The 26,770-nt window shown below is 58.3% G+C and overlaps 1 protein-coding gene across 1 annotated transcript; it reads left to right on the top strand.

The window, feature by feature from the left end:
* Positions 1-24,045: 24,045 nt before the first annotated feature.
* On the top strand, positions 24,046-26,487 carry LOC139604463 (serine/threonine-protein kinase pim-1-like; the record flags this gene model as incomplete). Its single annotated transcript, XM_071455616.1, has 5 exons — positions 24,046-24,606; positions 24,727-24,777; positions 24,982-25,348; positions 25,962-26,138; positions 26,381-26,487. Coding segments are annotated over 5 exons (1,263 nt in total), but the record flags the coding sequence as incomplete, so codon positions are not given.
* Between the last annotated feature and the right edge of the window lie 283 nt (positions 26,488-26,770).

Raw genomic sequence — 26,770 nt, forward strand, 5'->3', positions numbered from 1 at the left:
GCTGTTTTGTGTTCATTGTTTTCTCCTATGTGCAGATCTTCAGGGCTGTGCTGAGGATCCCCTCTGAGCAGGGACAGCACAAAGCCTTTTCCACCTGCCTCCCTCACCTGGCCGTGCTCTCCCTGTTCCTCAGCACTGGCACATTTGCTTATCTCAAGCCGCCCTCCATGTCCTCCCCATCCCTGGATGTGGCCCTGTCAGTTCTGTACTCGGTGGTGCCTCCAGCCCTGAACCCCTTCATCTACAGCCTGAGGAACCAGGAGCTCAAGGATGCCCTGAGGAAAATGATTACTTTATCTTTCAGAAACAATAAATTCTCTCTTTTCTGCTTCAGAACCTTCAGAATGGAACTCTTTACAATCTCAGCCTTTTTTTCCTAGTTGTGCAGTTTTTCACTGGGACCTTTTCTTATTATTTTACTAGTGTTATAATGTTTTTTATAAAATACTGTAGTACTTTGCTGAGCATGTCTACATGAACATCTACTTTTCTTGTGTAACACAAAGACTTGCAGGAGGCTTGTTCCCTGTTCATTTCAATAAAATCCAGTGTCTGCCCTGCCTTGTGTGTCCAAGGCATTTCCTCAGCCCTTCTCTGGCTCTGCAGGGGCAGTGCCTGTGAGCAGAGGCTGAGGGAAGGGGCTCCCAGCACAGCAGCATGGCCAGGGACAATGGCCCTGCCTCTTTGCACATCTGCTCCCCCCAGCTCCACACTCCCCTTCCCAGCCCTGCTGTGGGTGCAAGGCCAGAGTGCTCTGGCAGCTTGGTCCCTGTCCTGCTGCGTGTCCCTGCTGTGACCTCAGGCAGGGACAGGCCATGGGCACTGCTGGGACACAGCTGGGCTCCAGCACAGCAGCTCCATCAGCAAAGGGCATCTCCTGAGGGCAGGGCAGGGAGGCTTTGCTCCCCTCCAGAGTCACTCTCAGGCCTCTCAAGAGGCTCCTTTTGTTCCTTGCTCTCCCAGGGATCAGTGGGATGAGATCTGTGGCCTTCAGGGGACTCAGGTCTGGGTCAGGTTTTGCTTGTTGGTGGCCAGTGCCCATCAGATGCTGAATGGTCTGTGCTGAACCTTCCTGGGGCTCTGCAGGGGCTCTTGTGCCAGGGCTGATGGCAGGGGAATGTTTGTCTGGAGGGCCTTGGGAGCTGCAGGAGAGCACAGGGGACCTGCAGGGACAGAGTGTGCCAGGGACCAGCAGGGAGTGGAGCTCACTGGGCACAGACCTGGCCAGGGTGGGGTCACCCTGAGATCAAGGCCTGAATGTCTGCTGTGAGCCAGGAGAGCTCTGCAGCCCAGGGACACAGCAGGCACAGGGAAAGGAGTCTGGGCACTGACTCCTCTGCCCCTCAGGGATCTCCCCCAGGAGGATCCAGGGCAGCCCCGAGCCCCTCTGGCAGCCCTGGAACAAGGCAGGCACCTCTGAGCCCCTCCATGGCCCCGCAGAGCCCGTGTGGGAGGGGGTCAGGGCAGGAGCACCCTCAGCTGCCTCTGTGTCCCAGGCTGAGCAGCAGAGCCCAGCAGAGGCAGCCCAGGGCCCTGGGCAGCACAGCCCCCGTGCTCTGCAGAGCAGCAGCCCCAGCTCGGGGCTCTGGGCAGCAGGGCAGGGCTGCAGCAATGGCTGCTCGGGCCAGCACAGACGTGTTCCCCTGGGAAAGGCTCTGGGGGCAGCTGGCATGGGCCAGGAGCAGGGCAGGAGCCCATGGGGGTGCAGAGGAGCCCTGGCAAGAGGCTGCCCTGTCCCTGGGCCAGCAGGAGCTGCCTGAGGAGCCCCGGGGCCAACTCTGCTGCTGGGCTGGGCAGCGGGGCTGGCCCTGGGGCTGCAGGAGCTGCCCAAGCTGAGCATCTGCTGAGCATCCCAGACACAGAGTGGCTGTCCCTGACCTCCAGGGCCTCCAGTTCCTGCTGCAGGGCCTGACCTGACTCTGCTGCTCTGCAGGGCTGGGGCAGGGGCAGGGAGGGGAAAACAGTGGAGCCTTGTCCCCATGAGCCCCCACAGAGTCAGAATGGTCTCCATGGTTCCATGGAGCCCCATAGGGTCACCACGGTCCCCTGGTTACAGGAGGCCCTTCAGTGTCACAAGGGCCCCCTTGGTTCTATGGAACCCCACAGGGTCAGTTTTGCCAGTGGGCAGGGTCAGCACCAAAGACACAGACAGCAACTGAAGGAATTGTGTAATTTATATAATGTATGTCTGCAAAAAACTACAATAGGAGAGGCTCAGCAAAGCACATAATCATTAGAAAATAATTACAAAAGGAGCAGCTCAGCAATGCACCCAACCATCCCCACCAAGATTGCCTGCAGTGATTGAGAAAGATCCAGCCCCAGCTACCCTCAGCCTTTACCATCCCCCAGACCCACACAGCAGCTGGGGAAGCTGTCACAGCCAAGGGCTGCAGAGCCACTCCTGGGCACTGGCAATTCCTGCAGGTGCCTCCAGCCACAGGTGAGGCTCCAACCCCGCTGGGAGAGGGCCCAGCTCTGACAGTGCTGAATGGACAAACTGACAGCACTGCTAGTGTGGCAACATCTGCTTTTATCCTCTCTTGGCTCCCTCCCAAAGCCTGGCCAGGGCCCCAGGAGGAACCAAGGGAGGTGACTTTGACCATTCAGCCTCAAACAAGGCCAGATGTCAGATTTCATGGCCTTGTCCAGCTTCTAAATACACAAAGGTCAATACATGTTTCACTAATGAGTGGCTACATCTTTCACAGTGCTAATGACCGTGCATATTTCATTAGGGAGCAGATACAAAGATAACCTTTGGCTGGAAGGTTCATCCAGAGGCCACCTTGGGCTCAGGGCCTGCTGTTCAGGCCTCACTCAGGGCTGGTGTCCAGGCCTTGGCACTCCAGGAACGTGGTTTAGTGCTGGGCTTGGCACTGCTGGGTGACCGGCTGCACTGGGTGAGCTCAGAGGGCTTTTCCAACAGAAAAGATTCTGTGATTCCATGATTCCATCCACTGCATTCAGCTGGGGCTATTTTAGCAGCATTCCTTTGCTCCAAAAGTTCCCTCTTTCCCAGCTCTTGTGGCCTGAGGCTTCAGCTCCTTCAGCTGCTGGTGCTGAGCTGCTCATGCTGAACGAGACGACTCGGAGAGAAGAACACAGTCCATGCAATTCCTTCTGGGACACGGAGAGGGGAGGCTGTGCTCCCAGGTGCCTCAGGCTGCTGTGACACCGCTGCACACGGGAGGGAACAGGTGCAGGGGCTGTGCTGAAAGTCAGCTGCATCTGCTGCTGCTGCTGCTGCTGCTGCTGTGGGGTCATTTGTGCAGCCCTGGCCCAGAGTCAGGGATCAGATCCTGCCAGTCTCTTCCAGCCCTGGCTGCTCAGAGTTTGGGCCTTGGAGCCTCAGGTGGCCAAAGGCAGCTGCTCCTGGTCCCTCTGTGTGCCCGTGTTCAGCAGTGCTGCTCCATCAGTCTGTGCCCAGCAACGGGGAAAAGCCTCAGCCCTGCAGGGCCAGGAGCTGCCGGGCTCTGCCTGAGCAGCTCAGCCAGCAGGAAGGGAGCTGCTCCACACGGGAACCAGGAGCAGAGGACATTCCTTTGTAGGACATGTTTTCTATTTAAAGGAAAAAAAAAGGAAAAAGGAAAACAATAGGTAAATTGTAAAAGATAAGAATAAAATCCAAGTGTTAGAGAAAAAATATAACATAATGTTAGTGAAAAAAACAAAACATAAATGCAAAGTTACATTCTTTGCATTAGGAGGTAAATGATCTTTTGAAAAAGAGAACTCAGTTATTTACATTGTAAATCTGCTGATGCCATGGATCCATCTTGCTGACTTCAGCACCCTTTTTTAAAAGTTTTTCAGGTTGATTCCAACATTGTTAAATTGTGGGTGAAGCAATGGGAAATTGCTTTGTGCCCTTCCAGCTCCAAGCAGGACTGGGAATGGAAACTCTGTCAAACCCCAAATCCTTTAGAAGATGCCCTTCCTTCTAACCCTGTGAATGAGCTGCACATTCCCATTGAAACTGTCAGGGATTTCTTAAAGACACAAAGTCCCACTGACAGCTTTTTGCTCTGGTTTGGCAGTGCAGAAGGGCAATTCTCCATCCACCAGCTCCAGACTGCACTGCCTCAGGAGCACGGCCCACTCGCCAGCTTTGGCCCACTCGTGGCACTTCTAGAGGAGGAAGAAAGTGCAACTGCACCATTCCAGCCAATCAAGAAGGAAGAATGGGACAGACAAAACAGCCTGTACAGATCCAGGCGTTCAGCTGGGACTGTGGAGAGTTTGGGTCCTTGCCAATTGGATGTGTGTCCCCAGCTGCAATCTCTGGGCCTGCAGCAGAGTCTCACTCACTGCCAAAGCAGAAAGCTCAGGCGCTGTGCTCGCAACGGGCTCGTCTGATGCAGAGCTGTCAGAGCAATGTGAGGGCAGAGCCAGCCCAGCTGGGCCCAGGGCTGAGCCCAGCAGAGCCCTGGCAGAGCCCAGAGCAGCCTCAGCAGCCACAGAGCCCGGCTGCAAGGAGAGAAAGCAGAAACCGCCCGTCAGCTGAGGGCTCCTGTGCCCTTGTGCCAAGGCCTGCGGTGCCCAGGCCGTGCTGGCTGTGCCCAGAGCTGTGCCCAGAGCTGCCCATCCCTGCTGCCTTTGGCAGCAGAGCAGGAGGGCAGGACATGTGCCCAGCCTGCAGCCAGCCACGGCACATCCAGCCCTCAGTAGCTGCCCAGAGCAGGATGCTCCTGTGCTCGCTGCCATCTCCCAAAAGCTCTGATCCCACCCTGCCAAGCACACAGGGACCCACCTCACGCCAGCCACGGCTGCAAGAAAAGCTGCTCCCAAACCATGGCCTCAGCCTTCTCCAAGGGCACGGCCCATCCATGCCACAGCTGCTCCCAAGCACTTCCCCATCCACACTGGACCACCTAGAACACTTCCTCTGGAAAAACAAACAACACATTCTTGAAAAGAGATTAGATGCAAAAAGGGAAAGCAAGAAAAACGGGAAAAACTCTTCTCTCTGTCAGGGCCTTGAGGAAGGCCCAACTCCTACATGGTAGGGAAAAACCCAGCCATGGCTGAGGGAAGCCCACACTTTCTCTCTTCCCCCCTGCACTGCCCCCAAAATCACGGTGATCCCAAAGCAAACAAGGGCAGCTGAACAGCCCAAGCCCTTCCTTGCCTGCACAGCAAAGCAGCCCCTGCACAGGTTCTGGAGTCCCACCTCTGCTCCCACCATGGGGCTTTGTTTGTGTCGGGCTGGCTGCCCCAGCCCCAGCCCCAGCCCCAGCCCGGGGCACGGTGGGTGCTGGGGGCTGTTGGCAGGGCCAGGAGCCCACTCCCATTTTGTACCCAGCCCAGCCCATCCCCACAGCCCTGCCAAAAAGCAGCTGGGCAGTGACTGAAGGATGAGTTGCATCTGCCCCAGCAAAGGGGGAACCTTTGCTTCCCAGCCAGGCTGGCCCATGCCCAAATCTGGCAGAATTTCCCCAGGTGGGGACTCATCTGCAAATTCCCTGTGGAGGCTGGCTTTGAAGAAGGTGCCAGAATCAAAGTCCATCACCTTCAGCCTCCAGTGGCCAGGCTGAGGAAGAGCTTGTCATCCTTGATGTCATCCTGGCTGTCTCCAGCAGCAGCAGCAGCAGCAGCAGCAGCAGCAGCAGCAGCAGCAGCAGCAGCAGCAGCATCCCCACCCGGTACAGCTTCTCCAGGGGCTCCTGCTCCTTCCCTGGGGGGAGACCAGGCTCTCAGGGCTCTGCCCAGGGCCCCAGCTGTCAGGAAACCAGGACAAGCAAAACCAGCTTGGATGGCGGCCACCAGTGCTGGGCACAGCAGCTCAGCTCCAGCACAAGGGCTGCGTGTGCCCATCCCATGACCCCGGTGCAGTGACACAGGCAGCACAAAAAGGTCTGGGTTCCTCAGCTTCTCATTGCCAAGGCATGTGTGGAGCTGGAACTTACCAGGGACCTGGATACACCAGGGACCTGGAGAACCATTCCCAGCAACTGGGAAAATCCTAGGTGCTCCATCCACCCATAGATGAGGTCTCCAAATTTCCTCCGAAAGCAGGTCCAGCTTTTAGAGGCCAAAATGAGCAAGTCCAAGTGACTTGATAATATTTTTAGCCCAGAAAGCCCTGCAGCTGATGGCACATTTCACAATCAGCAGGGCACATAGCTAGGCCAAAGCCCAGACCTCTGCTGGGAGCCTTTCCCCTCAAACACCCTTCAAACAAACCTCCATGCAAGTCAGTTGGGAAAGTTTCATCAAATGATAAATTTCTGGCACATAACTACACAGGGTTATGGGAAAGATTCTAAAGCAGCTACTCTGGAGTCAAAGAGGCAGCACTAAGAGTCCTTTATCGTCTATTTATAGCTAAATCCCACTTTGGGGGAGTTGAAGATGTTTGGAATGAGCTAGAGAGCGGACCTCTGAGGTTTTTAGATCTTGAACTCTAAAACTCTAAACATTCCTCCACTTCAACTTTCCTCCCCGTGTCTCTGCTAGAAACTAGAAATCCACATTCTGGCTTCTAGCACCTGAGTTCGGAAGCCCTTTCCAAGGTCTCAGATCAAATCCTGTGTTTAATTCTGAGCTTTGCTGACAAGACCAAAGGTCTGACATTTCCCTGCATTTGGCTTTCCAACAACACTGATGCTGTTAGTTGCAGAGTGCCCGGGATCTGTCTTGCAAGTCAACTCTGGCAGGAAGAAGGCGGCTGCCAGGGGGCTGCTTGTGGCCTCTGACAGCCCCATTACCCAGGGCTTGCCAGCGCCCCAGCCCCTCAGGCCCTGCCCCAGCCCGGCCAAGCTGCCCGGCAGCAGCGCCGCAGCCCCACAGCAGCTCCAGAGCAGCCCCAGCCAGAGGCACCTGGGAGCCCTCAGCAAGGCAGGCAGCAGCAGACGGGCAGGAGGGCACGGATGGCGCTTCCTGCCTGGCACAGGGCTTGTGGCCATCTCCAGGCACCGCTCTGGCAGGGATCCCCGCAGCTCCGGCCCCTGCCCAGCCGCTCTGTGGGCAGCACAAAGGCTTCAGCAGAGCCACCACAGGCCAAGGGGCTTCTGGCCATTTTCCCTGCAGCACTGCATGTATGGGCAGCATGCTAAGTAGAAGCAGGCTTTTCTCCACTTTCCCTATGCCCTACGGAGCCTGGGCAGCAAAGAAAATCACCGGAGAGTGTGTATATTATAACATGGTATATATTTACATGGGGTAAAAAATAGAATGGAAGAAAAATCTTAAAGAAAAGTAAAAATCCCCACTGGCTCAGGCTGCCCCAGCAAAGAGAGCCTTCCGGATCAACTGTCCTCAGAGCTCCAGCAGTGCAGCCAGCCGAGCCGTGAGAGACGAGGCCGAGTGATCCATGCCCTGTGCAGCTGGTCGTGCAGCCTCTGGAAGATGGAAGATCGCCCACTGGCTGTTGCTCGGAGGACATGCAGTGTTTCAAGTGCCAGCTCTGACATGGCACTGCTCATGTCCTCCGTCAGTCGATCCAGGGCTGCAAGAGAGAGGAACAGAGCCATGGTCAGATGCCGGATCTGCGGGGAGCTGAGGAGAGCCCCCTGCCAGGGCCATCTCAGCCGGCTCTTGCCATGGCCAGGAGGGAGCAGGGAGCAAGGGGATCAGCCCGAAGCTGCTGGCCACCAATGGCCCACGTGGCCCTGAAATTTCAGTGTGCTCTACCCCCAGGAGCAGAGCCCTCCGCAGCCGGGGCAGGGCTTGCAGCTCTCCCCCCGGCAGCCCCCGCTGCCAGCCCGCTGGCCTCACTCACCAGTGCAGATCAGCTGCAGCTCTTGCTGCTGCCCCCTCAGGTGCCGCCCGGCCATGCCTGTGAACACAGAGCCTGTCACGGCGCCAGCGGCACAGCTCCCTGCCAGCGGCGCTGCCGGCGCTGTGGCCACACGGGCTGCTGGCCCGGCAGGGCTCAGCCCGGCCCTTGGCGCACGCTGCCACCCCAGGGCACGGCTGCCAGAGGGCGGCAGCAGCAATGCCCAGCCCAGGCGGGGCTCCACGGCGCCGGGCCCGGCTGGCGCTGCCGGGGCAGCAGGCGGGGCCGGGGCCGAGCTGCGGCGGGCCGGGGAGGGAGACCGGGCTTGTGGCTCACCCATGAACCTGATGGCCGCCTCTCGCAGGGGCTCCTGTGGGCTCTGCAGGTAACGCAGGGCCCGGCGCAGGTGCTCGGCCGCTCGGCTCCTGTCCTCGGCCAGCTGCAGAGAGCGGCAGGAGGGAAGGGTTGGCGCGGGCTCAGCCCCTGGGCCGGGCGCTGCCTGCGCCCGGCCCCGGCCTCCCCTGCCCGCACAGCCCTGAGGCGCGGCCACAGCAGCCGCTGGCCAAGGGCTCCCGAGGGCAGGGGGCAGAGGGCCGGCTGCTGCCCGGGGAGCCGCGGCGCCGGCCCGCAGCCCCGCCGGGCCGGGGCTCCATGGGCATCCGGCTCGGGCCCACGGGAGCCTGGAGAAGAGCCCCCGCGGCCTCTGGCTGCAGCAGCGGGCAGGGGCACAGCTGCCCGGCCCCGCACACTGAGCACCGCCCTCAGGGGCCTTCTCCAGGCCGAGCCTGGGCGTTCTCGGCTTCTCTTACCAAGCACTCGCCAAACCTCCATGTCTGATCCACCTGGAGCATTTGTTCGAGATTCCGCCTCTTCAGGAAGCCGGCTGCAGAATGCAGCGTTTCCCGGGAGGCCTGGAGAGCAGCAGAGACGCGGTGTTGGCCCCACAGGCCAGGGCACAGGAGCATCCCAGTGCCACAGCCTGGAGGAGGCTGCAGCCCGCAAGGTGCCGGGGCAGGAGGCAGCCCAGTCCCCTGCCAGGGGGACAGCAGGTGGCCACAGGTCCTCACCTCAGCAACAATCTGATTCTCATCATGGCAGTGGACGTAGAGTGGGACCAGGCTCTGGCGAACGTGGGACTTCAAGGCCTTTCTTCCATCTTCTCTTAAAAAGTCCAGCATCTCTTGAAAGACACACATGGAGCTCAGCTGCACCCGGATATCATCCTGTAGGAGAGGAAGGGCAAAAGACCTCAGCATCAGCTGCTTCAGGCCCCCCAGAGCACAGGCCTGCATCTGCACAGGGCACCAAGTGTCCGGGCAGCAGCCGGCGGCCGTGGCTGTGGGCACAGAGCCTTACGTGGTCAAAGAGTGGCAGGAGCGCCTCAGCCAGCTGCAGGGCAATGGGGGTGGCTATTGGGGCACCCCCAATATCCAGGAGCAAATATCGGAGTAGAAGAATGGTCATCCTGATCATGTGGCTATCATTTTCCTGCAGGAGCTCCACAAGACTTTGGGTCAGGCTGCCCATTTTTTCAGCCTGTGAAGAACACAAGTTTGTGAAAGGCCAGTCTGCTGCCGCAGGGCCCAGAGGCCAAAGGCCTGTCCCAAAGCACTGGGGCCGCTGAAGCGGGAGGCAGGAGAGCTGGGAGCAGCTGCCCCAGGGCCCCAAGCCCAGGCAAGGCCAAGCGACTGCCTTGCCCGGCCCCACGCTGCCTGCACGGCTTCAGCCACTGCCCCCTTCTCACCATCAAGGGATTCTTGCCCAGCACTACCAGGCCTCTGAGTGCCAAGTAACGCCTGGCCCTGTGCTGGCTCTGCAGGTTCTGTGCCATGATCTGCAGAACACTGTCACTGCATTCCCTCAAGTCCAGGCACTCGAGGACCTGAAAGGCACAGGGCAGTGACAGGGAGCCGGCCGGCAGGAGCCCGGAACCGCACAGGGCTGGGCCCAGGCAGCAGCACAGGGCACGGGCACCGTTCTGGCACCTGTGCCTACAAGAGGGCAGAGAGATGGGAGGCAGCGCTGGCCTTGAGGCTCACCTCCACAAGGAATGCCAGGGCAGGGAAATCCCAGTATGGCATCTCTTGGCCGAGCATGGTGAGCAGGTAGAATGCAATCCCGGAACAAAAGTGTAGGGCTGAATGAGAAATTTCTCTAAAAAGAGGAAAACGGAAACAAGACCCTGAGCCAGTGGGGCAAATCTCTCCTAGGAGTGACTCACAGAGTTCTCATCTTTCCCCACCACCCTTCCAGCAAGGGGACCTGGGCCACTCGGGAGTTGCTTTCTCATGGGCACCCTCCTCTCCCAGCCTTTTCCAGTCTGCTTGGCTGTCCCGCAGTGACAAGGCCCTCTGGCCCATGACCATGTTTTGCAGGACACCCCGGGCACAGAGCACAAATGTCAGAGGCAGTGGGGAGAAGGGGCTCTCACCTGGCCAGCAGAGCCACGGCAAAGTGGTGGGTGTCAAGAGAGAGCAGCGTGTCCCAGCCACACCTGCGTTCCATTGCTACCACCACATCCTCACAGCGGAGAAGGCAGAGCAGGGACTTCAGGGTGCGCACTGCAAACCTGTGTGCACAGCAAAGGCCAGGTGACGCTGGCAGCACTGGCTCCTTGGCAGGCCACGTGGCAGGGACAGGAGGAGTGGCATGGAGCACCTGTTGGGGCTGGTGGCAAGGCCGTGCTCTTGCTGGCATCCCTTCCAGAAGGCATCGACCTCCTCTGGCATCTCCAAGGTGCTGGAGAACACTTGGAAGAGCAGATGCACAAATAGGCGGGGGAAATACACCTTCAATATCCGTGGCAGACAGGGCACCTGCAGGATCTTCCACATCACCACGGTTGCCTGCAAGGGACAAAGGCCCCCGAGACAGCGCTCAGTGCCCAGGCGTCCGTGTGGCAGGGCCCGAGCGTGGCAGGGAGAGGCCCGCAGAGACCTTGGCAGGGGGAGCACGGGGCCTGCTGGGCCTGAAGCTGCCCCTGGGCCAGGTTTCAGGCCAGCGCCTGAGGCAGGCAGATGCAGTGGGGGAAGGAGGATGGAGAGCTGCTGGAGAGGCGGCCTTGGGGCCAGCAAAGGCCACTTGCAGAAACTCACAGCCAGGTTAAAGACAGCCGTTTGGTCCCCATCGGAGGTGCACGTGCTGTGCACTGGCCAGCTCCCCAGCACATCCAGGAGGATCAGCTGTGCCAGCTCGGCAGTCCTGGCTGAGCCCATGATGGTCTTCCACATGGCCATGGCAGCTCTGGGGAGTCAGAGCTCTGTCTCAGGGGGGTCTCAGCCACAGCAGCGTGGGGAGCTGAGCTGGCTGCCAGCTCTGCCTCTGCCCACTGGCCCTGGCCAGCAGCAGCCAGGCAGCCCAGGCCTGTGGGGACAGAGCCCTGAGGGGCAGGGAGGGAGCATGGCAGCAGGCTCAGGGGCTGACGTGCCAGGGCTGGGAAAGGCAGCAGCCAGAGGGCCCTGGAAGTCTCTGTTGCTCAGACACCTGCGGCAGGCTGTACAGGCTGATGGGCTGGGGAGGCCTGAGCCCTCTGGGCAGGTGGGCCCCATACCTGTCACAGGACGGGGCCACACGCAGCAGCGTCAGGACTACGTCATCTGGCTGTGCTTCTGTCAGATCCAGCAGGGCCTCGTCCAGCCTGGCTTCAGCACAATCATTGGCCAGGAGCCACTGGTGGATGAACCTCACCATGGCGGGCACCTGGAGAAGGCACAGGGAGACTTGGGAAGCTGGCAGGGGGAGCAATGTTCCCAGCTTGCCCAGAGAAGTGCTTCCCTTCCCCGCGCACTGCCATGTGGCCTCAAAGGCTCCCAGCAACCAGCATGCGTGGCTTGGGAGGCCAAGCAATTCCTGGGAGGATCAAACCCTGCCCACAGGTTGCTTACTTGGTTTGGATAGTAAAAACCTTCCTCTACAAGCAGACACAGGAGGGCAGCACTGGTCTTGGTTTTGAAGATGGGCGAGTATGGTCTGAGCCCAGTGCCCATGGCGATGGTCTCCTCCTCCTGCATTCTCTTGATGAATTTGCAGATGAACTGTAGGAGAAGGGCAGGAAGCCGGGGATGTTGCATGGAGTGCTGCACACACGGTGCTGGGCTGAGCAGGGACAGCAGGCCCAGCCCAGGTGGGGGTGGCTGCAGGTACCTGCGCGGTGCTGCGGAAGCGGCCACGGCTGGATTCCTGCTCTTGTGTGCACTCCAGGGCTGCATCTGGCAAAGAGCGAGAGCAGCCAGAGCTGAGGGGCTGCGGGAGAGGCCGGAGAACACAGGCCAGCCCTGCGCTGCCCAGGCAGGGAGAGCCCCGGGATGGCCCAGGGGATGGAGCACGGCCACTGCAGGGTGTCTGCCCAGGCCCTCTTCCATCCTGTCCATGGGCATTTCCCCAGGGGATAGGATGGCATGGCATGGCATGGCATGGCATGGCATGGGGTCAAGCTGGCTGCAGATGCCAACCCTGTGGACCAGCTCTGCCACTCACCCTCCTGCGGTGGCTGGAACGGCACCACCTCCTCGGTCTCCTGTGCTGGGGCAGCTCCAGGGCCTTCTTCCTCCTCCTCCACCCAGGCCAGCTTGGGCACTCTTGGGGGTCTCTGCTCCATGTCTTCTTCATCTCTGTTCCATTCTGTACATGGGAACATGCCCAGGAGATGATGGGATGGGATGGGATGGGATGGGATGGGATGGGATGGGATGGGATGCGATGTTGCCAAGCTGGCTGCAGGCACCAACCCTGCGGCCCAGCTCTGCCACTCACCTTCCTGCAGCAGCTCAAACAGCACCACCTCTTCGGTCTCCTGTGCTGGGGCAGCTCCAGGGCCTTCTTCCTCCTCCTCCACCCAGGCCAGCTTGGGCACTCTCGGGGGTCTCTGCTCCATGTCAGTGACTGGATTTGTGGCTACTTGCAGGAAAGATGCCTCAGAAATGCTCTGAGTCAGCAAGTCCTGCAGTGGTGCCTGGAAGGCACCTTCAAGAGAGAAGCCTCAGGGAGGCTTCAGGACAGCAAGTCCTGCACTCTGGTCTCGAGGGCTCCGGCCACCAGGACAGGAGACTCCTGTCAAGGATTGGGGTCTGGCCTCGAAGGCTCCTGCAGAAGAGAAGCCTCAGGGAGACCACGGGTCAGCAAGTCCTGTGGTCTGGCCTCGAGGTCACCTGCAGGAATAACGCCTGGGAAAGGCTCCGGGTGGGACAGGAACGAGGGCGCTGTGCGGGGGCTCCTCACGGCACCGCTCTGTCCCGTTCTGCCCCATTGCCTGTTCCCAGCAGCCGGGCAAGCTTCTATTTCCCACGTGTCACAAAGGGCCCTTGGACACCCGTTCTATGCCACAGTGACCGTGCTGCACCGTGTCACAAAGGGCCCCTGCACACACTGCTGCCTGCCCTGGGGCTGCCCCCAGCCCAGCCAAAGTGGCCCAGGCTGGAAGGAATGCCTGGCCCCAGGTGTCTAAGGCAGCCCCACAGGATCTTTAGGAAGGGCTCAGAGCATCAGCAAACGCTGCCCTGCTCTGCGGGCTCAGGGCAGCAGAAGGAGCCCCAGGGCTGCCGACGCAGCCGCGCTGGGAAGGGCACGGGGCCTTCCAGGGAAGCTGGCACGGCCTCCTTGGGACACCTCCCGGCCGGTGGCCATCCCAAACCCACGGGTGTGACACAGACAAGGAATGTGTGGGCCAGGGCACAAATGCTGCTCTGAGCCCTGGGGCCCGGGCAGCGCTGATAGCAGCAGCTGTGGCAGAGTCCCTGCCCAAGCAGAGCTGCCACCCCCGAGCCCTGGCAGCGCTGGTGCCCGTCTCCTGCCCCAGAGACCTGTGCCCCCGGGGGGCTGCTGTGCCACAGGGAGCCAAAGCCCACATGCATTGGGGGCTGATGGCAGCAGCACCTGCAGCAACCGCTGGCAGCACTTGGTCTCTGTCAGAAGCTCTTACTCCATGCTGGAATTATTCTCTCATTGAAGTCATTTCCTGGACCACAAACACATCTTTGCCATGAAGACACAGAAGAATCTGGCATTAAGGAATCCTCACTTCAGGAAAGTTGTACTTCCAATTGCTCAGCTCAAGTCGTTCCAAAATTTGCAAACTTCCCAAATTTATTGGGATGGCCTGAGAATGTGACTGGTCTACAAGTTTGTGTCCCATCCTGAAGCAGCAACTCATTTGCCTTATCATCCATTGAATGTCACTTTACAAAACATAAGACTACAGAGAGCCAAAAAGAAGATCATTCTTTGATTTGCAAATGGATTTTGATGAAGGGATGATAATCTCCTAATTTTCTTAAGGAATAAAAGCTCTCAAGGAATGAAAGACCACTCAGTGTTACAAGAGTAACCCAAAGAAATGAGTAGATGGCAAAAGGGCTGATCCTCCCCCAGTACAGATATCTAAGTGGCCAATAAAGTACAGCTCTCCCCTCTTGTTCCCTGCAGGGGAAACAGGACCATGAATAGAAATAGTCACAGATATTCTTTCTGCCCTCCATAACCAAAGCTGTGCCAAAGCATAGATGCTGCCTTCAAACTGACTCAAATTCCAGCCCAGACCTCTCACCTTCCAGACAACTCCTTCCCCAACACCCCACTGACACCAACCCCCCAAAATCCCACAGAGAAGCCCTCAACACCTCACCAGGAGCCCCAGCTGTGCCCGTCCCTCTGCAGAGCTTTCCCAGCCTCCAGCAGACGCCCTGGTTCCCTGCACGTGCCGTGGGCTGGCACTCAGGAGGATCTGCTCCAAGGCCTTCCCCGGTGGCAGCTCAGGCTGCCAGGCCTGTGGTTCCTGGATCCCCCTTCCCAGCGAGCCTTCCTGGGCACGGCTGTTCCATGGGCACCTCTGCACTCAGCTCGGACTGCTCCACTCAGCCAGGGCTGCTGGGAAAGGATCCAGAGCAGCCTGGCCAGCTCTTTCTCCAGCTCTCTCTTCACTCTTGGGGGAGGTAGAACATCCCACAGGAAAGCAACTGGTGCCACAAGGAGTGGGCAGCATCAGGCAGCTCTGGGGAGGCGCCTCAGCACTGCTGTATCCTGAGGGAACACTGCTGGCCATGCCCTGTGTGTATCTGCAAAAGCTTCCAATCAGCTGCCTCAGCTCCCAGGGCCTCTCTTGGCCAGCATCCTGACGTGGATGCAGGGCTACTGCCAGGCACTGCTGGGACCCAGCGGGACAGGAGCGGCTGTCTCGTGTCCACGGAGCAGCCCTGACACAGCCAGGGCCATCCCGAAAGCAGACAAACGCTCCCGGGTCAGCAGAGAGGAGCAAGGAGCACTGGGCTCCTCTCAGGGGATCTCAGCTGGGCTCACTCCACCACACGCCCCCATTTTGAGGCCTGCTGATGCCCAGCTGCCAGAAATGACCACCTTGTTCTCTCCAAGATGCACAGGGAGAGCCAATGAGCAGGACACCTTGGGAGGCCTTTTCTGAGTGCAGGGACACACCAAGATCAGCCAAGGCTCTGCCCGCTGCCTGGCCCACACAGCTCAGCTCTGTGCTGGCCCTGGGCCACAGCAGCTCCCACTAAGCAGGAGGCAAATGCATTTTGCCAAGAGTTGAAACACAGCAGACAGGAAAGATGTGAAAAGTGTGTGTGTAAAGGCCTTTTAATTCACAGCTCTCACAGAGAGCTTTGGGGCTCATGGCTGGACAGAGATGCTCCTGCTCACCCTCTGTCCAAAGAGGGGGAACACAGCCTGCTGCAGGTGCTTGGCTTGGTCTCTGCAGGTCCAGGCGGATGCCAAACCTGCTCTTCACAGCCTTCTCCCTTGCCCTGCTCCTCTGACAAGTGCAACGGGCCTCAAGGACTGAAAGGAGCACAGAGAGCCAAAGGGGGACACTCACGCCTGCCTCACTGGGAGCTCCCTGGGAAGCACTTTCCTTGAGAAGCAAGCCCCTTTCCTCCAAAGGCATTTCCCCAAATGTGTGGCTTTCCTGGGCAACACCAACACACTCTTAAGAAAAGCTGGCAAGGCTGAATGACTCCAGGTCCTTTCAGGACAGGCACTCCAGCTGTAGCTCGTATTCCCCCAAGTGTGTGTCCAGGTGCAGGTTCAGAGGTGCAGCCCCAGGCCCTCTACAAACACAAGCTGCCCGCTGCCTCTTCCCCTGCCTCAGCTCCTGCCTGTGCTCACAGCACCAAAACCAGGCTGTTCCCAGCCAGAGCCCAGGGTCCTGTCCCCACAGGATGCTCTTGCCAGCACCTTCCAGGACTCTCTGCTGTGCACGCAGCGCTTTTCATGCCCGCTCCCAACAGGCTTTGGAACACAGAGCACAACCTGGCTGGCTCTGCCACCAGCACAGCCCCAACACCGGCGGAGGAAGAAGCAGCAGGGGTTGATTTGCGGCCATGCCCGGGAGAGACTGGAAGGGTGCCCTCCCTCTGCTCTCCCTTGGTTGGCTTTCTGACTGGCTCTGAGCCTGGGGCTGCCATTCCTCACTTGTGGGGACCAGAACCACAGCCGGGATCCCGGCACTGCCTGACAGCGCTCCGGGCACCGGCACGGCCGCGTGTCCGAGTCTCGGGCACCGTGCTGCTGCTTCATTTGCCCTTAGGCACAGCCAGAGCTCCCTGCTAAGCCCGGATGGTCTCTGGTTCTGCCCTCTTCCTCATCCTGTGCAGGGATGGAGCACTGCTGTGCTTTCAGGAAGCTATTCTTGAAAACTTCCAGCATTCCAAGCTCATTTTCCCTCTGTGGATGCTTGCCATAGAATCCCTCTCAGCTGGGTTCAGAGCATCCTCAGGTTGGCTCTTCCAAAATCCAGGGGCTCCGAGGTGCTCAGAAAGATCTGGAACTCCACAGTGATGTACAACTGCGCCTTCAGCACAGGGACCTTTCCAGCCTGACCTGCCCTCGTTCCTCTGTGTCTGTGCACAAAACACGGCATGGGAGAGAACAGCAGGAGGGGCCTGTGTGTCCAGGGGCTCCGGATTTTCATCGCTCCAGCTCCACAGAGATGCAGGTAAAGCAAAGAAGCCAAACTGTTTATTAATGGAAGGCGAAGCAAAGGGATGAGCTGGGAGGGAAGAAAGGGGATGGGCAGGGTCTGAGGGCTGGAGGGAGGGAGCTGTCAACAGGGAGGGAGAAGGCAGGAGCCATGGGAGCTTCCCACAGGCTCAGTTGTGCCAGTCATCAGCTGTGCCTGGAACTCCAGCTGATCCCCTCTGGTCTCCTGGTGGTCTCACCTTCCAAGGGATTGGAGGTCTTAAAGAGTCACTGGTTCTTCTGAGCCAGCAGATGAAAGTTCTGCAGCTCTTCCCTCAAACATCACCTGAACAAATGTGCTTATGCAGGAGGGGCTGTTGTCTTCACTCAGGGCTCGAAGGGCTGCAAGAGAGAGGAACAGAGCCACGGTCAGAACCTGGATGTGCAGGAATCCAAGGAGACCTTCCTGCCAGAGCCATCCCACCCAGCTCTTGCCATGGCCGCAAGAGAGGAGAGGCCAAGGGGATCAGCTGCAAAGTGCTGGCCATGAATCCCCCTGCCCGCATCCCTCAAATCTCTGTGTGCTCTGCCCACGCCACCCCTGGTCCACACAGGGAGCAAAGCCCACCGCAGCCGGGGCAGGGATTGCAGCTCCTGCCCAGGCATTGCAGCTCCCCCAGCCAGCCCCCGCTGACAGCCCACTGCCCTCATCACCCTCATGGAGGGCCTGGAGCTCTTCCTTCTGCCCCATCAGGAGCACCCAGGCAATCCCTGGGAACACAGGCTAACCAAACTAAGGCTGCCCTGGCTGTTATCCAGTTTGCTTTATGGCTTAATGAGGTGAGGAATTCATGGATCTTTAACTTCCTCTGGAAGGCAGGCACATGGATTCAGAGCTATCACACACTAAGCGTATGGTTTTGGGGGTTACTTTAATAATGGTCCTTACTGTGAGGAAATGACACGGGGGCAAATTTTTTCCCAGCCCTTCCCCCAGCTCTTTGGGTCTGCCCCACCAGTTTTCAAAGGGTTCAGATCCACTCTAAATGCTAATGATATCATACAGTGGCTGGTGTTGCTGATAGGCCTGTTACATTTAGCATTCAGAGATAAGGGAAGATTAACCTGGATAACCACACTGACACCTACCCCAGAGACAAGGGATGCTGCTGCCCCAGAGCCTGACCCTGCCCCACAGCCCACCTCAGAAATGAACCACCCAGGCTGGATGAGGGTTCTAATGAAAGAGATGGGCCAGGTGCTGAAGGAGTACATTCCCACAGCTGGTGAAAAGCCATCCCCCTGCCTCAAAGAGGGAGAGTCTGATGGTGCAGCAGTGGAACCCACAGATGTTACAACTGTCCAGGTTCCAGCTGAACTGCAAAGGCAGTCAGAGCCAGCAGCAGTGGCCCTGGTGGAAACAAGGAGATCTAAGATGAAATCAGAGCACCCAGATGAGGATACGAAAGGAGAGCCTTCCCAACGCCCAGGAGGGGCAACAGTTGAGGTCATCACCGAGTCCCTGACGTACGAAAGTCTCCATAATCTGCACAAAGACATTGTACGACAGGGATGTGAGGCTTATACAACCTGGCTACTTTGGGTCTGGGACCTTATGGGTACAGGTGTCCAGCTGGATGGTGGTGAGGCAAGGAATTTGGGACACTTGACTCAGGACTCAGGTATGAATCTGATTTTTGTAAGGGAGCCAAGGTCCCTTTCCCTCTGGGAGTGGCTTTTAATGAGTGTCAGAGAGAGGTTTGTCCACAGGGAGAGAATGCAGGACCAGCACCATAGAATGTGCTGGAAGACTCTTGAGGAAGGGATCCAAGAGCTGAGAGAAGTGGCAGTATTGGAGGTACTCTTTGGGAGGGATGGACAGCATGATAATGACCCCAACAAGGTCAGGTGCACAGGGCAAATGTTGTGGAGTCTGGGAAATCTGGGGCCAGCTCAATCCACCACCTTTATTGCAATGATTAATGCCAATAACAAACGAGAGACAGTGGGTTCTGTTGCCAACAAGCTTAGAAATTATGAGAGTGTGATCAATGGCCCAATGCAGGCTCATGTCTCTGCCGTGGTCCAAGAACTCAGAGAGGAGATGAGGGAGATGAGGGAGGAGGTGAGGAGGAACAGTTCCCACATTGCACCAGTGTGAGTCACAGGCCCCAGAGTCAGAGCCCAACGTTCCCCAGCTAGAGAGAGAGGGTACAGCCCACAGGCTGACCTGTGGTTCTTTTTGCAGGACCATGGGGCAGACATGGGAAGGTTTGATGGAAAACCCACTTCTGTCCTGGCAGCATGGGTGCATCAGCTCAAGGAGGGAAACACTAATCGAGGGAACTCAGTAAAGTGAAGGTAGCCCCAACCTTCCATGACTGAGCTGCTGAGTATGATCCGTCAGATGCCCTGGAAGGTACCTCTACCATGTATGCCCAGGAAAGAAATAATAACCAGGGCTAGGGGGGGTCCTGCCTCTAACCAGGAAGAGATACGGGAAAACCGGATTTTCTGGACAGTGTGGATCCGATGGCCTGGCACATCAGAGCCACAAAAATACGATGCCTTAGTTGATACTGGTGCGCAGTGTACCCTGATACCATCGGGACATGTGGGGGCAGAACCTGTTTCCATTGCCGGGGTGATGGGGGGATCACAGCAATTGACCCTGTTGGGAGCCCAGGTGAGCCTGACTGGGAAGGAGTGGCAGAAACATCCTATTGTGACTGGCCCAGAGGGCCTGTGTATTCTGGGCATAGATTTCCTCCAGAATGGCTGTTACAAAGGCCCAAAGGGACTCAGATGGGCTTTTGGCATAGCTGCTGTAGAGGCTGAGAACATCAAGCAGTTGAACACTTTGCCTGGACTATTAGAAAACCCATCTGCAGTAGCTCTCCTGAAGGTGGAAGAGCAACGAGTGCCGATTGCCACCTCGACAGTGCACCGCCGGCAATATTGAACTAATTGAGATGCCGTGATCCTCATCCACAAAATGATCCGTGAGCTGGAGAGCCAAGGGGTGGTCAGCAAAACCCACTGACCCTTCAACAGCCCCATCTGGCCTGTGTGCAAGTCTGACAGAGAATGGAGATTGACTGTGGACTATCGTGGCTTGAATGAAGTGACTCCACCGCTGAGCGCTGCTGTGCCGGACATGCTGGAACTCCAGTACGAGCTGCAGTCCAAGGCAGCAAAGTGGTACCCACTGTTGACATTGCTAACGTGTTTGTCTCCATTCCTCTGGCAGCAGAATGCAGGCCTCAGTTTGCTTTCACCTGGAGGGCTGTGCAGTACACCTGGAACCGACTGCCCCAGGGGTGGAAGCACAGCCCCACCATCTGCCATGGACTGATCCAGGCTGCACTGGAAAAGGGTGAGGCTCCAGAGCACTTGCAGTACATTGATGACATCATTGTGTGGGGGCACACAATAATGGAAGTGTTTGAGAAAGGAGAGATGATCATCAGGATTCTGCTATCAAGAAGAGTAAAGTCAAGGGACCTGCCCTGGAGATCCTGGGTGTGAAGTGGCAAGATGGACAGAGTCAGATTCCCACTGAGGTCATCAACAAAATCACCACGATGTCTCCACCAACTAGCAAGAAGGAAACACAAGCTGTCCTAGGTGCCATAGGTTTTTGGAGGATGCACATTCCCAAATACGGTCAGATCGTGAGGCCTCTTTACCTGATCACCGGCAAGAAGAACACTTTCCACTGGGGCCCAGAGCAGCAACAAGCCTTTGCCCAGATCAAGCAGGAGATCGCTCATGCGGTTGCCCTTGGCTCAGTCAGGATGGGACCAGAGGTGAAGAACGTGCTCTATTCTGCAGCCGGGAACCATGGCTTGTCCTGGAGCCTTTGGCAGAAGGTGCCTGGGGAGACTCGAGGCCGACCACTGGGATTTTGGAGTTGAAGCTTGTCTCGGTCCCTCTGGGTTCCTCTCAGGAACCCTGGGCCAGTCCCGAGTCGGCAGACACCGGGGGCAGCCCCGACACGGCCGACAGCAGGGAGACACTCTCTGTGCCCCGAGGGTACTGAGGGCACCTGGGCTGGTCGCCTTTGCAGCACAAGAGACACCAGAGACATCAGTAGAAGATAAAGGGCCGACTCTTAGCAGGGGTTAATCCAAGGTTTTGTTCTAGGAGTCCCGAAGGAGCCCCTACACCTCAGGGTCCTCCTGCCCACAGCCCCGGGAGATGTTCCAAGGTTACATTTTAAGGGAGGTGGAAACCCAAAGTAGATAACATTTTACCAACCAAGAAGTGACCCTAAGGGATGGGTACTGGGGGATGGACATTTAGGACAGCGTATGGGGCAAGGCTTGGGGGGCTGAGCCCTGGCCTCTGGCTAATCACTCGACATCCTGGACCGAAGCTTCTGGATGGAGGGATGGGATGCTGAGTGATTGACAGAGAGCCAGGGTGGGGGTTTGGGGATGATCTCAGCAAGGGAAAGGGATTACACAGGTAAAGGGAGGGGGGTACCATCTGGAACAAACCATTTGGGAAAAATACAGGGATTCAAAAACAAAACTTTTACAAAATATTACAAAGTATAAAAACAACTACAACACACCACCCAGATCTGGTGTTTGCTGCACAAGTGCCCAGATCCAGAAATTTCCCAGAGCTGGCACAGCCCAAGTCCAGCAATTTGCTGGCACAGAAAGCCAAAATCTGGCAATTTCCTGACGCCAATACAGGTGCCCAGACCTGGTGTTTGCTGCCACTGCCAGTGCTCAGATCTGGATATTTCCCTGTTCTGGCAGAGCCAAGTCCAGCAATTTTCTGACAAAGAAAGCCAAAACCTGGCAATTCCCTGCTACCGTCATTGGCAATGCCAAGATCCGGTGTTTGCTGGCACCACCAGTGCCCAGATGCGGGAATTTCCCAGTGCCGGCACAGCCCGAGTCGAGTAATTTTCTGGCAAAGAAAGCCAAAACCTTGCAAATAGCTGGTGCTGGCCCCACCCAGACCTGGTGTTTGCTGGCACTGCCAGTGCTCAGATCCAGCAGTTTCCCAGTGGCAGCACAGCCCAAGTCCAGCAGTTTCCTGGCACAGAAAGACAAAACCCGGCAATTTTCTGGTGATAGCACCAGCACCACCCAGATCTGCAGTGAGCTGGCACTGCCAATGCCCAGATCTGGCAATTTCCCTGAGCCACCACAACCCAAATGCAGCAATTGTCTGGCAAAGAAAGCCAAAACCCGGCACTGCCCAGATCTGGTGTGTTGGGGTTGGTTTAAAAGAACAGGGAGACCTCGGCTTAAGGCCATGGGAAAACCCTCTTAAGTTGGGATCAGCAGGAGCTCCCGCCCATAATCCTCCTGTTCAGTTATGCAGATTGTTACTAGAAACTTCTGAGTTCTCTTTGCTACCATTGGTTACTTTATACTGCAAAAATTGTAACATTCTTAATCCTTCCTTCCTCTTGGATCCTTCCCTCAGATCCCACCTTAACCCCTCCCCATAAATAAATGGATAAATATCCCTGCTAGACCCTGGACCCAGGCTTTTTTCTGCTTTGCTCTGTGTACTGTGCACGCCGTCCTGTTTGTTGTGTTTGCCTTCATTAAAGTTCTGTTTCCAGAGCACCAGATGGAAGCAGTCTCTGTCTGTAAAGTGGCCAGAGCTGGTTCTCAGGGAAACCACTGGTCAACGGTCTGGACGAGGGCCAGAAGGTTTCACTGGTGTTTGCTGGAACCATCAGTGTCCAGACCTGGAAATTTCCCTATTCTGGCACATCCCAAGTGCAGCAGCAATTTACTGGCACAGAAATCCAAAACCTGGCAACTTTCTGCTACTGGCTCTGGCACCGCCCACATCTTGTGTTTGCTGCGCCAGTGCCCAGATTGGGAAATTTCCCGGTGCCAGCAGAGCCCAAATCTGGCAGATTTCTGTCGCTGGCAACGACACCACCCAGATCTGGTGTTTGCTGGCAGCGCCAGTGCCCAGATCTGAAAACTTCCTGGTGCCAGCACAGCCCAGGTCCAGTGATTTGCTGGCACAGAAAGCCAAAATTTGGACATTTACCAGGTTCTGGCTCCAGCACCATCGAGATCTGGTGTTTGCTGGGACCGCCAGCGCCCAGATTTGGAAATTTCCCGATGCCTTCACAGCCCAAGTCTAGCTAGCCTAAATTTGGTTTTAGCTAGCTTAGGTAGAGAAGTTCCTGGGACTGTGACTTTCCTTTTTCTTGGAACTGTTTAAACCTGCTCTGGACTGAAAACCCAGAAAAACACCTGCAGCTCACACCTGTGGCCCACCGAGCTCTGGGACGCTGCATTCCAGCACCAGAGGGACTTAGAAGAGACCGAGTGTGCCAACTACACCCCACAAAAAGGACTTTCTGAATTTGCCATCTCTTTAGCACTGACAGAGGTTTTATTTAATATTATTAATTTTTCATGCTTGTGAATACTTTACTTGTTAAATAAACTGAGGTTTTTTCACTTTTCTCGAGGGAAGACTTTTCCTGAACTCATAGGGGGAGGGGCCACTTGAACTTGCTTTCTAGACGGATCCCTTCTGGAGGTTTCCTCCCAAAATTTGCCCTAAGCCAGCACAAACAGTCATCATGAAAATTTCACCAGCGGCATAATTTCCTGCTGGCAAATCTTGTGACAGAAGCTTGACTTTGTTCTCCACGAGAGATTCTTGGGAAGAGCAGACAGGAGAAGATTCCTGGAAAACTGAAACAGCTTTCCAGAAGTGAAATGAAAGAAAAAATCCAAGATGTTTTCCTCTATTTATTTCTATGCTCCCCTTTTCCATGTTGCACTACTTCTCCATCCCAGTAATTCCAGATGCACCTCACCTCTAAGATCGGTGACTTAGTGATTTTTAGACACTCTAAAATACCATGAGCCACACAGAGTTTTCCTTCCCCTGTTTTTACTGGAAGGCAACACTGGAGATGTAAGTGCACAGTGCTGGGGTCAGGTAGGAATCCTACCCCAAGGGAAGGTGGCCCGACAGTGTTTGACCCTCAGCCAGGCCAATGCAGAGCAGCAAGCGAGGGCATTGCTGTGCCAGTGTGCAGGAGTCAGGGCTCTGCACCTGGGCTCACCGCTGCAAAGTTCCCGTGTTTGGACAGACTCAGGGGCTGTGCCCGGGGCGCGCGGGGCTCGAACGTGGGGCTCGTGGGGCGAGCGGGGAACGGACACGGGGACGCCCCGGTGCTTCAGTTGCAGCGGCGGCAGCGGCGGCAGCAGCAGCGGCGGCAGCAGCGACAGCAGCAGCAGCGACAGCAGCAAAACAGATATTTTAGATCCCTCTTTCTTTCTTTCTCTTTCTCTTTTTCTTTCTCTTTCTGTTTTTCTATCTGTTTCTTTTTCTCTCCCTTTCCCGCTGTCGGGCACCCTTCTCTCGGGGTCCCTTGCCCGGCGTCCCTCTCCTCTCCCCGCCTCCCTCTCCCCCTGCCGGGCCGGGCCATGCCCCCGGCCCGCCCCCGGCCCCGGGCGGGGCTGCCCCGTGCCCGGCCCCGGCCGTCCCGCCGCGCTCTCGCCTCCGCCCGGCTCTGGCCGTGCTGGCGGTGGCGCTGCTGGGCGGGCATCAGTGCCTGGTGCGGGGGCGGCATCGCCGCCCTTCGGCTCCGCCTGGCCCGAGCCCGGCCCCGGACCCGACGTGGGGTCCAGTCCCGGCCCCGGCTCGTCCCGGGGCCTGCGGAGGACACAGGCGGCGCTGCCGCTGCCGCCGCCTCCGCTGCGGCTTCCCCGGCCCGAGCTCCGCCGCTCGGCAGCGCGGCCGCCGGCCCCGAGCCGCCGGGGCCCGGGGCGGGTGGGGATGCCCGGCCCGGGCCGATCGGGGAGCGCTCGGGGGCCGTTGCTGGCCCCGGGCCGAGCGCTGACAGCCGCGTCTCGCCCGCAGGGAAGGCGCAGGAGGCCCTGCAGGAGCGGTACCGAGTGGGTTCGCTGCTGGGGCGCGGCGGCTTCGGCAGCGTCTGCTCGGGGACGCGGCTCTCGGACGGCGCCCCGGTGAGCGGCGGGGCCGGCGGCGGGCGGAGGGGGAGGAGGAAGAGGAGGACGAGAAGGGCGGAGGATGGGGCTGGGCAGGACGGGCGGCGAGCTCAGCCCGCTGCTCTCCTTCGCTCGCAGGTGGCCATCAAACGCGTGCCGCGGGATCGCATCCGGCACTGGGGCGAGCTGGTGAGTGAGCGGGGCCAGCGGCAGCAGCCGGGCCGGGCCGGGCGGCGAGGAGCCGGGGCCCGGCAGGGTGGGAGCCGCCGGGAGCCCTGCGGGGAGAGCGGGCGTGGGCTGAGCGGGGCGTGCAGAGCGTCCCGGGCTGGCTGAGGGCTCCCAGAGCCCCGGCACGGCCTCAGCCCCACTGACGGCACCGCGCTCCTCCCGCAGCCCGACGGCAGCAGCGCGCCGCTGGAGATCGTGCTGCTGGCCAAGGTGTCCCGTGGCTGTGCCGCTGTCATTCAGCTCCTGGAGTGGCTCGAGCTCCCCGACAGCTTCCTGCTGGTGCTGGAGCGTCCGGAGCGGTGCCAGGAGCTCTCGGGTTTCCTGGCGGAGCGGGGGTTCCTGCCCGAGGAGGAGGCGCGGGCGCTGTTCCGCCAGGTGCTGGAGGCCGTGCGGCACTGCACCGCCTGCGGGGTCCTGCACAGGGACATCAAGCCCGAGAACATCCTGCTCGACCTGGCCAGCGGGCAGCTGAAACTCATCGACTTTGGCTGTGGCGCCTTCCTCCAAGACACAGCCTACACCCAGTTTGCAGGTGAGCCCTCCAGGGGATGCTCCTGGGCATCTCATGGCCCAGCCGGGTGCAGCACCGGGGCTTCCCCCTATTGCAGCCGGGATGGGATTGATGCTGCAGCCGAGTTGATTTGGGTGGGGTGTGAGGGGGGCCCGCTGCCAGCCCGGCCGACAGCCTTCAGCACCCACTGTGGCCTGGGCTGGGGCTGGAGCTGGGGCAGCCAGCCCGACACAAACCCCCATGGGGGTAGCAGAGAGGGGGGTCTGACCCCGTGCCCCGGATGGTTTGGTGTGCAGGCGAGGAAGGGCTTGGACTGCTCTGCTCCCCTTGTTTGCCTTGGCTTATTAACAGTTTTGGGGGCCATACAGGTGGGGAGGAGAGTGGGTTTTCTCCACCACTGAGTGGGTTTCTCCTTTGTGTGTCATGGTTGGGCCTTCCCAGGGTTTCTGCTGCCCTCTTCCAGCACCAGTGGCTTCTTTTCCAGCCCCAAGTTTGTACACAAGTCCCAGGTGCTGGTGAGAGGGCAGCGCTCACCCCGTGTGGCTCTGGGGCAGCCCCCACATGGCCAGGGATGCTGGGGCCGGGCTCTGGGAGCAGCAGCATCCCCCTGCTGAGCTGTGTCTGTGTTCCACAGGAACCCTGTCCTACAGCCCACCAGAGTGGATCCAGCACCAGCGCTACCACGGCGAGGCAGCAACGATCTGGTCCCTGGGCCTCCTGCTGTGCCACCTGGTCATGGGCAAGCACCCGTTCAGGAGGGGCCAGGAGATCATCCGGGGGCGGATCTTGTTCCCACGATGGCTCTCTCAAGGTGGATCCTCATCTCTGGGCACGGGGGGAATCCCAGTGCTGGGAGACAGCAGCGGGCTCGTGGGCATCCCACTCTGGCAGCTGCTGAGGAGGTGGCACAGGTCCTGCTCTCCTGCTCTCCTCCAAACAGAGCATCCATGGGGAAGTTTAGGCCCAGCTCTGGGCACACCCAGCATGGCCTGGGCATGGGAACAGGGGGACAACTTCTCCAGCTGACTGGTGATTTCTGGTTTCTCTCCCCAGAGTGCCAGGATATCATTAAGAGGTGTTTGTCCATGCAACCCTCGGACAGGCCATCCTTAGAAGAGCTTTTCTGCCATCCTTGGGTGCAGGGTGTTCCTCTGCCCTAGAAGATGGGAGAGATCCACGTGCACAGTCGGATCCAGGGCCTGGCAGGTACCAGCTCCACACATCTCTTGGCAATCAGTGGCAAAGCAAACCAGGCTGGTTTTGTGCTGCCTGTAGCTCTGAGCAGGGGTCAGCAGAAGGGAACACGCAGCCCTTGGGCTGGAGCTGAGCTGGAGACCTGGGGTGGCAAGCACTGGTGGCCACCATCCCCCCTGGTTTGGTTTGTCTGGTTCATGGATGGCTGGGGCCCTGGGCAGAGCCCTGACAGCCTGGTCTGGCCCCAGG

Source organism: Agelaius tricolor, unplaced genomic scaffold (assembly GCF_023055355.1).
Source record: "Agelaius tricolor isolate 1412-34295 unplaced genomic scaffold, bAgeTri1.0.p SCAF_51, whole genome shotgun sequence".
NCBI classification, from domain to species: domain Eukaryota; kingdom Metazoa; phylum Chordata; class Aves; order Passeriformes; family Icteridae; genus Agelaius; species Agelaius tricolor.